The sequence below is a fragment of the Notamacropus eugenii genome, chromosome 1 (genome assembly GCF_028372415.1).
Source record: "Notamacropus eugenii isolate mMacEug1 chromosome 1, mMacEug1.pri_v2, whole genome shotgun sequence".
NCBI lineage: Eukaryota > Metazoa > Chordata > Mammalia > Diprotodontia > Macropodidae > Notamacropus > Notamacropus eugenii.
Window position 1 is genome coordinate 181,574,978 of NC_092872.1, and position 11,146 is coordinate 181,586,123.

General features: G+C 48.2%; 2 protein-coding genes across 5 annotated transcripts in view; one reads left to right on the plus strand and one right to left on the minus strand.

Annotated features, from left to right (window-relative positions):
- PDCD11 (programmed cell death 11) overlaps window positions 1–1,108 on the plus strand; it is a 40,922-nt gene extending 39,814 nt beyond the window's left edge. For all 4 annotated transcript variants that reach the window (XM_072621426.1, XM_072621429.1, XM_072621431.1 and 1 more), the window contains one exon: window positions 544–1,108. In XM_072621426.1, the coding sequence (XP_072477527.1) occupies window positions 544–715 (172 nt within the window). In that variant the 3' untranslated portion in view covers window positions 716–1,108. The remainder of the gene's footprint in view (window positions 1–543) is intronic.
- CALHM2 (calcium homeostasis modulator family member 2) lies at window positions 1,106–9,788 on the minus strand. Its single transcript, XM_072621436.1, has 3 exons — window positions 9,498–9,788; window positions 6,137–6,714; window positions 1,106–3,539 (listed from the first exon to the last, which is right to left on the minus strand). The coding sequence occupies exons 2-3, from the start codon at window positions 6,689–6,691 to the stop codon at window positions 3,123–3,125; spliced, it is 972 nt and encodes a 323-aa protein (XP_072477537.1). The 5' UTR covers window positions 6,692–6,714; window positions 9,498–9,788; the 3' UTR covers window positions 1,106–3,122.
- Between the last annotated feature and the right edge of the window lie 1,358 nt (window positions 9,789–11,146).

Sequence of the window (11,146 nt, forward strand, 5' to 3'; positions counted from 1 at the left end):
ACTTTCCTAGTGACCTGGAGCTTTTTTACTTCTAGTGAAAATCAACTTCTGTGTGTATAAAGAGGTGGCCCTGTGTTTGTTTCTCTCCACCTTCCAATCTCTCTATCCTTTCACCAGAAGGAGATTTTGTCCAATAGGGAGGGGCCTTTGTTTGGCCTTGGGCAGCAACATGGGCTCAGTGGGCTAGAAGCCAGAAAACTTGGGCCCTCCTAATAATTATCTGTGCATCAGCTTTCATTTCTAGCACTTTCTCAGGCATGATCTCATTTTTTTTCCTGACTCCCACTCCATGGGACAGTGCATGGGGGTGAGGGCTAGGGCAGAGCTGAGGCTGGGATGTAGGACTTCTGATTTTAAATTCAGGTCTTTCTCCTGGGGCACCATCCCCATCTCCCAGGCCCAGCAACTTCATTCATACTTTCTTTGGGGTAAGGCCAGGTTTTCCCCAGTGCCTGTACCACAGAGAGATTCTCCAGTACTGACAAGTTCTGGCCATGGAGGGCCAGTCCCCCGTTCCCTGATCTCTCTATTCTTGTTACCCAGGGACATTCTTGAGCGAGTGGTGCACTTGAGTCTGGCCCCCAAGTGCATGAAGTTCTTCTTTAAACGCTACCTGGACTACGAGAAACAGCACGGCACAGCTGAGACGGTGCAGGCTGTCAAGGAGAAGGCCTTGAACTACGTGGAGGCCAAGAGCACCCTTGCTAGTGACTGAGCTGAAGGCCCGGCCAGGCCCAGATCAGCATCCTCCTAGCGAGCATTCCTGGAGAGTTAAAAACCATAATGGGGGGAGAGGAGGGAGTGAGGGGCTTTATTTAAGTGTTGTTTGTGGTGACACAGGGTAGCCCTGTAAAAACCAGGAGTAACCTGCCCTTGTCAGAACTTGTATCTGTGTGTGCGTGGTGTGCATGTATGTGTGTGTGTGTGCACGTGCGTGTGTGCATGTGCATGCGTGTGAGAGAGTGTGTGGGTGTGGGTGTAGGTGTGGAACAGTATGTATGTCAGGCATGGTCAATTTGTCATAATTTTTCTGAACTTTTTCCTTTTTTGTTATAAGGGATGGTTGGGGGGGGATATATTGTGAAATAAAGATGATATAAAAGCAGAAGATTAGAAAATTTTTTTTAGAGTGAGCATAAGAGATCTCTTTAAAAAAAAAGATGAACCAACTTGTTTCCTCCACTTCTCTTCCCAGTAATGCTGGAGGGGAATTTCTCTGCCCCATTGTTTTCACAGTCATCCTCTGACTGACCAACTGCCGAGAAACCTGTCTGGTTTGTGGCATACCCCACCCTCCCCCTGACCCCCAGTCTGTATGACCTTCCTTGGAAAGGTAGTCTAAGGTCAAGAAGACTTACTGGGTCTAGAGACTGTAAAGTGGGAATGAGAGTACTCATGCTATTTCACCAGGGTTGCCTTAAAGAAAGTGCTTTGTGAAGTATTTATTGTTGATCAGGCTCTCATTTAATCACATCTGGGAGCTCATCTGAAGGGTGTAAGGACACTCAGGAATCATTGGGCCATGATTTCTACCAGATCACAGAGATCGCCACGGACCCGTGGGCCATTTGCCCAGGTATGCTTTGTCCCAGAAAGATTCCTGGAATCCGCTAGGGCAGGGGAGGAGAGTACCCCAGCACTGGGGAACCTGGGTTCTGGGGAGTCACTGCCTTCCAGTCTTCCTCTGGGGGTCTTGTGAAGAGAGGAGCACGTCAAGTGAAGGGTGGCATCAGGGAAAAGGGACAGTTCCTCAACAGTACATGGAGACGTTTCATCCAAGCCCTTGCTGCTTGCCCACAGGTGTCCCTAGAACACTTAAGGAGCTGAATAGGTAACCCACCTTCCCTTGCTTAACCTCTGGATAGTCAAAGAAGTGTTTCCTAAAAGTTACATGGCTCCTTTCTGCTGCTTTGGAAGCTGCTTTCTTGTTCTGGCCTTGGGGAAAAATAGAAGTTGGTTCTGGCCGAGCCTGAAATACCATGTGAACAAGAAAGCAGTTTTCTGTAACATACATAATTGAAAAGAGTATCAGTCAGAGTCTGCATTTGGCAGGACTGGGAGAAGGGAGGAGCCATTTTCAGAGGCCAAAATGAAGGGGAAATGTAGAGAAAGCCTCAACCATTCCTCTCCAGTAATGAGGGGTGTTTAGGTTTTAGGGGCATCAGATCCTGAGGAGAACAAGTGGGTGCCTATAATCGTCTGGGCCCTGGGAGTCTGGAGTTAGGTCTTAGTGGTGCGTTGTTACCCTGTATATGGGTTGAGCAAACAATGAGAAAGACTTTGAGGGCGTTATGGATGGCAGTCAGACCAGAGACCTAGATCCACATAACCCTGTGGTTATATAAACTGTTTTCTCTCCCTGGACCTGTTTCCTTTTATACAAAAGAAAGGAGTTGAATTTTGTGAGTGCTGTTGCCCCATGCAGTTCTAAAATTCTATGATTTTTCCCAGGGGCCTATCTTCTACCTACTTTGTGATTTGGGATCTATATACAGTGTCTAGAGCAGCAGGGAATACACACATCAAAAATGTTTAAAAATAGAAAACAAGGTCATTGGGAGCCCTAGGATAACTGGGTAACCCCAGTCTTCAAGTCTTCCCTTTCCAAAGATGGTCATTCCTGATTCATGCAGTTAGATACAAGTTAACTGCACTCAAGGTATGGAAGGGACTTAGCTGCTGGTGTCCCAGAGTTCACAAGTTAGCATAAGTGGCTGTTTTCCTTTGGAAAAGACAATATCTTGTAAAGCTGCTGATCTAACAGCCTGGAGTGCCCTTCCCAGCACCACCGAGCTGCCCAGCAGGTTCTCCCCAAACCCGAGCCACTTTCACGTGTGGTCACCCTCATCACCACCCTTCATCCTTCTTTGACAGCTTTAGTGATGCTAGTAAAAGTTTCCTCTGATCCACCCCAGAATCAGTTGAGTATCTGCTAACTCCTGGGTTTGGGTGCAGGACTGTGGGGCACCTTTGTGCCCATCCAAATATGAGCAGGTAGGTAGCAATGGTAAGAAGCAGCCAAACTGGGTTTTGGGGCGGGGCAGCTCTGGGACATGGACCCAGGATTATAGAAGTCATCACTGTTTTCAAACAGGCATGAGATGGTGAGGATGTCTGCAAGACTAGGAAGCAAGGAAAGCCATCTCCAGATTGTCTGGTCCAGTCCCGTTCCCTACTATCCCCTGGGCCCACTTGTGTAGTCGACTGTAGAGTGGGAAGCCCTGATTCTCACGGTACAGGTAGACACCAGTGATAGCATTCCACTGGGGCCTCGGCTGAGTCCCCTCGACAACAAACTCTTGAACCAGCTCCTTGTCCTCTTTGCTCAAGGCTACAAAGCCGAAGAAACGGCGCACGTTGTTGGCGGCCAGCACCCGGGAGTGTACTTCTGCCGTTCTCTGGAACAGCTGGGACTCATTGGCCCGGTACTGAGCCCAGTATTCCTCTTGGCGGTAGCCCAATGGGGAGCAACAATGCTTTAGGCACTTGGTGAGGAAGACAAGGACAGCCACTACACCAATCAGCAGCCACCCAAAGAGCTGGGTCAGAGAGAGAGAAGGCAGGTGTGAGGTGCTTTCCCTTGTCCCAAAAAAAGAGTTGCCAACCCCCCTCCCCACCTGAACAAGGACCTCAGTGGGAAAAAGGAGGGGGTGCCAGGAACAGAGATTCAGTAAAAACAACCCTTGCCTGGGAGATAGGATCCCAGTCCTGGCTTGACAAGGTCAATTGTCTTCTCTGGATTGGTTTACACTTCTGTGGAACAAGAGCTGGAACAGCTATTCTCTTAGGTCCCTCACAACTGTGATGTGTCATGCCTTCGCTGTCTTGTCTCCTACTCAGTCTCTGCATTTTCTCCTAATCTCTCCGTATCTGTGAGTGCCTGTCCATTTTCCTCTTGAGCACACCTTCCCTTCTGTCCCCTTGTGTCTACCTGTTTGTTTTTGCCTGCTCTCTTCGTCATAGTTAAAGCCGTAAAAGATCTTACAGGTGATCTGGCCGCACTAGATCTTTTCAGATTCCAGATGGCAACACTGATGTCTGGAGGTTAAGTGACTTTACCTAGGATCACCCAGCTGGATTTGAACTCTGGTCTTTCAGCATTCAGCACAAGTGCCTGGCATGTAATGAGTACTTAATAAATGATGTTGGTCCTGATTCCAAGACCAGCACTCCTCTGCCACATCATGCCACACCTTCTCTTCAGTTGGTGCCTTTTAAAGACCTTTGAGTGAAAATTCTTTTCTTCCCACTCCTTGTTTACTTTTCTCCTATCGAGTAATGCCCCTGTTTTTTCTCTCATTAACCCATTTCCAGAAAATACCTTTAGAGGTTCTTTAGCCCAGTTTATGGAGTAGCTAGGTGGCAGTGGAGAGAGTGCTGAGTGCCAGGCTTGGCATCAGAAAGACCCATCTTCCTGAGTTCAAATCTAGTCTTAGACTCTAGCTATGTGACCCTGAGCAAGTCACTTCACCCTGTTTGTCTCAGTTTCCTCATCTGTAAAATGAGCTGGAGAAGGAAATGGCAAACCACTCCAGTATCTCGGCTAAGAAAACCCCAAATGGGGTCACGAAGAGTCAGCTGTGACTGAAAAACAACTGAATCCCAATTTATTTCACAATGTAGGAATCCCCCATACAGTATCTCTGATTACCTATGATCATCAAACTTTTTTGAACACCTCTTTATATTGTTGGACAACTCTTGATTCTTACAAAGGTCTTATTAAACTCCATGCAGAGGAGAAAGAAAGGGATATGGGAAGAAAGCAACAAGATTCATGTTCTTTTACTTTACCAATTCAACACTGCCTACACCAGTCATCCCTGATGTCAGCTTGTAATCGCTGGAGCTGGGCCTGATATATCATCAGATAATCACACTTGAAACACAACATTAACCAAGCTATGTCTCCAGCAGGAGATAGGCCGCTTTAGCCTGGCCACACTCATGTGTTTCCCTTTTAATAAGAAATCATCTGTTTGGTGCCTCACCAGGGTTAACCATTCAGTCTGTGGCTTAGGCTAAGTGTCCATCTGGGTCACACTCAAAGGTCAGGTCATGGACAGGGTTAGAAATCAGACTGTAAAGAGGCATCAAGGAGTAGAGATCAGAGAGCAGATCTTGGAGTCTGGAAAAACCTGGATTTAAGTCTTGACTCTGAGGGATACTGGGCAAGTGTTTGAGTGACCCTGGGAAAGTCACTTCATCTCTAGATGCTACCCCACCTCCCAAAGAACATTTCTAAATTGAAGAATAGTTTCATGGAAAGAATTCCCTATGCCAAAAAAAAAAACCACAGGTCCAATTTTTTTTTTTTTTTTTTAGAGCTAGACTATTCCCAGGGTCAGTCTGTGGATGAGTCAAAGGATCAATATGTGGCTGAAGAATCACCATTTTCCCTGCTCTTTAAAATTATTGGGAACTGGAACCATGAATATGGTTCCCTTAAGGGTTCTTACTCTACTGAGTACCCTACTGAGGGCTCTTACTCTGGAGGGTAGAGTTGACAGGTTGGTACTAGATCCTTTCTGTTAGGAGCCAAACTGAAGTCTTTCCAGGATTTTTCCTTGTCTATCTTGAGCTGGGGGCTGGGGGGAAGGGATGGTTTAGGGTGTGATTTTTTTCCTCTACCACTGGCCTCCCCTCCTTTCTCTCTCTGGAGGTTTAATTAGCTACACCCTGTTAAAAGCAACTGGTTTTCTGTTGGCTTTTTTTTTCATGTAGGGACAATATAATGACCGGATCTACAGGGTCTCTTTATTTCATGGAGTTTATATCAGAAAAGTTGTTTATATAATAACCATAGCTGAGAGCCCCAAGTTAGGGAAATTAATAAGTTGGAGCCCTGGATTTAAATCTTTAGACCTTAGATACTTGCTACCTATGGGATTCTGGGTGAGGGTCACATCAATAAAGGACCTCTTCAGTAAAAAGAGGGGGGTTGCCTCAGTGGCCTCTAAGATCCTTTCTAGCTTTAAACTTTTGCTTCTATGAACGAAGATTCTAATTCTGTCACCAGCACCTATTACACCTTCTCAGACAGCACCCTGGCTCCTGAAGGGGTGTGGGAGACAATACTGGGGAATATTAGCCCACAGGTAAGCCCATCTCTACCTTCCACAAAAACTTGACTTACCTGGGACTCATACTTGAGTCTTCTGCTCACCTCCTCCTGGAAACCTGACAGGTTTGCTGGGGTCTCCCCACAGGGGAACTTGGCCAGGACCTCAACTGCATGGTCCTGGGGAAAACTTGCCCCCTCATCTGTCAGTGAGGAGGGATCCACAAACTCACTGAGGGCACAGACATAGGCCTCTCCTCTAAGCAGTGAAAGGACAGACCAGGTGACTGGAGCCACGGCCGCACGACCCAGGATGGAGCTCAAGAGAAGGAAATTGGGGGCGGCTGAGCAGTTCTTGGCCCGGCGTAGCTGACACTCAGCCACCAAGTTCCAGGTGTGAGTGTTGAGGATGACACCAATGAGGAAGAGAGCCAAGGCTGGGACCCCAATGGCCGCCAACCCATAAATGTAGTTTCTGGTTGGAGAGCAAGGACAGTGAAAGGCAACCACGGAGAACAGCTCTTGGCTCCCCACTGTGCCCAGGGCCACCAGCCCATTGAAGATCATCACATCTTTGCTCTTGAAAAAGAGAGACAGGAAGCGGAAATTCTCCACGATCAGGGCTGACATGGTGATGAACCGAGATGTGCAATCTGCAGAAATTAAGAGAAGGGGCCTGGGTGAATTCAGGTATTTGAATCCTGGTGATGACTGGGGAGAAGAAACCAGGGACATGTGCTCTAATGAAAGAACCTCAAGGTCGGAGTCAAAAGATGTTCTGTGATCTTTCACAGAATGTGTGACCCTGAGCAAGTCACTTCTCTTTATAGGTCTTGGTACTATCATCTGTCCTACTTCTCAGGGTTGTACGAAAAGAAAGAAAACAACGTCTCATTTATACAGATTTTCAAAAACACTGTCCTATTTTCACAATGACCGTGAGAGGCAGGTAGGATAGGTGTTATCTTCATTTTACCAATGAGGAAACTAAAGCTTAAAGAGATGAAGGATCATCCAAAATTAAGCAGAATTAAAGGCTGTGTTGGTCAGAGTTCCTGCCTTCTGACTGCTCTGGGAAGTCATTAGATTGGTAGCACTTTGAGGTCAACACTAGTTTTTGCCTTTCTTTATATCCCCAGCAGTAGCACTGTGTTAGGTACATGGAAGGCACTTGCATTAATGCTGTATGACTGATCAGGCTGGAAAACATACTATTTTAAAAGTAATAGATTTCTAAGTCCCTTCTCTTCTTACTTTCCAAGTTATCTACTCTGCCTGTGGCAAAACCAGAATTCAAACCCAGGATCTCAGTCTGAAAACTGTTATGAAGAGGAATGGTATTTATTTCTTAGGCATTGTAAAATGAAGGGGGCCAGACTAGCCAGCCTCTAAGGTTCTGTTTTTCTGTGACGGAACTCAGATCATTGAGAATTGGGCAGAGCTAACAAAGCTTTCAGTTCTATTTTGAGCAAAATCAGCAGCATTAAACTGTCAGGAGGCTGCTTTGGCCTCCTCTCCCTGGGATGCTGTCTGCAAAGCCCCTCCTGGGGCCTTAACCACAGGCTGCCTTCCCCCATCCCATCCAGAACTTGGCCTGATCTCTGCCCCACAGATGCAAAAAACAATGGCCTCCAGGCTTGAGGCAAAGGGGAAGTTGCGAGCAGATCTTGGGTACCTGCCCAGCTATGGTTCTTCTCCGTTCCAGCCCTTCTCAGAACTCTAAGGTTATGGCCCAGAAATTAGGGTGAGTGAGGGAGTAAGGTGAGACTGGGGAAGCTGTGTCCTCTATTTAAAGGAGGAGACTGTGGGAGACCTCAGCAAGGGGTCTCTACCCTCTTCTGGGTTCTATTCTCTGGGGACTCAGTTCTGTCTTTAATTTGTGTGAGTGTGTGTGTGCGTGTGTGTGAACATGACAATGATCCGCAAACAAATATCTCAATACACAAAGAATAAGAAAGGACAATAGATTGCATGAGAAACTGTAAATTTCTGTAAAAACCTACAAACCTTTGTTACTTCTAGTTTGCTTGTTTTTTACCTATTTTAAATATGTATATGTTTTATTACCTTTAACAAGGTAGCACCAAAATTGCTCTATTTATGTCCCCTTTAACACTTCGTTTTGTTTGATTCTCTGCATTTAAAAATGTTTTATTTTCTGATCTTTTGGGGAGTCATATCTTTTGTTACCCACTAACCTATTCCTCCATATATATATCTGTGTTTGGAACAAATATGCATAGTCTAAGCAAATCAATACATTGGGCTCAGCGTGTGTTTTAGGCTCAGGCAATGGGAATTCCCAAAGTTGCTAAGGGTGATATCTTCCCCCTTGTCTCTGTGGTCTGAGAGGAAGGGATGACCTCTTCTTCAACTTTTGTAACCCTTACAGGGAGATTTAAGGACAGATGCGTATTTCCCAGAAGACTGAAGTGCCTAGTGGAGCCACGGTTTGAGAGAAGCGGTTGCTGCTGGTGCAAAGCACCCCCACCACACACACACACACACACACACACACACACACACACACACACACACACACACACACACACACACACCCCACTTCTGGGCCCTGCTGGGCCTCCACTTTTCATTTTTGTGACAAGAAGTTTTAAAATAGATGCAGTTCCAGTTTCTCTCTTTTGATTTCCAGCCCCCTTCCTAGTAACCCTGCGAGGTGCTCCTCCCGTTCATCCAGAAGTCTGGACAATTCTGTACAAGTAAAAACCAGGCCCTGTCCTGCTAAACTTGAGTCTTAAGCCTGGATCTTGCCCTTCTTTTCTTTTGGGGGCTCCCTTACACTGCCCTCGACCTTCCTCACCACCCCCACCTCCCCACTACAGGTCAGTGTCACAAACAAAGGAGAGAGTAAAGACAAGATCCTGAACTTCAGAGGCCAGCTCTCCGAAAAGCAGTTTATAGTTCTTTGTGGGAAGGGCTGGGGATAATGGGCCACCGGACCAGAGCCCCTGTTCCCCTTCCCCCAGTCCCCATTTGGGTCCTCTTCCCTTTCCACGCTGGCAAAGACTCTAGTGTTATCTCTGGAAGGCTCAGTTTCACAAACAGCACCCAGATGGGGTGAGGGCGTTGGACCAGATGGCCTCCAACTGGAGCTGGAGGAGGGATGGATCTGAGGGTCCGCACTGCCAGGGAAGGGCAGAGTGCGCTTAGGGCGCCCAGGGCTAGGACTAGCTCTTCAGAGCCCAGACCTCCCCAGCACTGAGGGATGGGGCCGAGGGCCAAGTGTATCCCCTCAAGTGGGGAGGGGTTCTCTCTGCGGCCAAGAAGGGTCTTTGGTGGGGCGAGGGCCTTGGCAGCAGAGGTCCAGGCAGGCCCGCTCCTCAGCTGCTGCGTTCCCTTCTGGCGCCAATGACACAATGTTGCCAAAGTTGTCACCAGGCCTCCCCCGCCCCCCTGGATGGGCTCGGTCACTCACCTGGGATGTGGGAGCCGGAGGGGCGTCGGGTCCGAGGACAGGGGCAGCCCCCGCACCCCTGTCAAGGCGCAGGCTGGGCAGCGGGCACGCCCGGCGGCCGCCTGCCCGCGTTCAACAGGCGCTTCCTCTGCCTCTCAGCAGGCTGCGTTTGGGGGTTTGATTTGCTGGGGCTGGGGCTTCCTGCAGGGTCGGACTAGAGGGGGCGGATCGCAGAGGCCCCGCGGGGCATCAAAGGGGGCCGCAGCTTTGGGGAAGTGGAGGCGAGGCTTAGACAAAGTTTAAACCCAAAAGAAAGAATGGAAAAGCGCGTGTGCGCGAGAGAGTGGAAAAACAGCTCCCCCAGCGTCCGCAGGGGAGGGGCAGAAGGGGGGAGCTGGGGAGCTGGGAGCGGGGGAGTGGGGAGGAGGCAGCCCGTCTGCTGCCCCTCCCGGGTCTGCTCCGCCCTCCCGGCCCAGCAAGCTTGGGCTCCACTAGGCTAATTCAGTCCCGCGCTCTAAGAGCTGGCTGGTCAGCTCCCGGTGGCTTAGACATTCTGACTTTGGGACGCGACAGAGGAGCTGAGGGCAGGGAGCCCGTCCCCCAACCAGGCTGGGCCCAGGGCCGCGGGGACCTAGCGTCCAGATGCCCTTAAGCCCGGGACACCCGTCTAGAGGACTCCGACTGGCTCCCCAGATTTAGGAGTTGGGGAGGGCAAAGAAAGGGAGAGGAGAGCCTGAGCCCGTTGGGTCTGCCCGGAGATCTGGTCTAGGTGCTTCCCGATCAACCTAACCAACATTTATTAAGCGCCTTCTATTTGCAAGAGACTGGGCTAGATAGAAGTTGAAGAAAAAAGGAAGGAACCAGTAGGGTCTCTGCCCTCAAGGATCTTACCTTCTGCTGGGGACATACAACAGGCACGTAAGTAAGTAAATGAGAAGCATATACCAAGTAATTTCTTTTTTCTTTTATTAATAAATTTTTATTAGTGATTTTCATTTTTACATCACCTAAATTTTCTAACATATTTTTTCCATATTCCTCCTTCACAGATCCATCCCTTATGACAAAATTTTAAAAAAAATTCCACCAGAACTAACCACATCAGCCAAGTGAAATCAGATGAGCTTCACACCCCTAGTCCCCCCATCAGCAAAAAAGGGAGAGCTTTGTATTCTCCTACCTATCCTTTTGGGAAGAGTTTGTATACCAAGTAATTTCAAGAGTGAGAGAATGCAGGGCCTCTTCCTTCATTTTCCCCACCTCCATCACCTGGCTGCTTAGGGGATCTAGGACCCCTGCCATCTGAGCTTTCTGTGGGCTAGAGGAAACGATTATTCTTGTCCAGCTACAACTACCCTTTTTTCCTCTGCTTTTCTGGATGGGCAGGGGAGGCCTCCAATTTCTCTTTGGTTCTGTCTTCTGATTTCTTACTCTGCATTTGAAATGACCATGGCCCTTGCCAGTTCTTCTCCCTTAGGTTCATCTAAATCCACCCTAAATTATCTCCAAAAAGCCGTTCACAATCTGGCTCCAGTCTACCTCTCCAGCCTTATTTTCATATTATGTACTTTTCACACTATCTGCTTTCCAGCTAAACAGAACTATTTACTGTTCCCCCAAATTTTCAATCCATCTCCTCCATGTTTTTGCAAACGATGGCTTCCATGTAC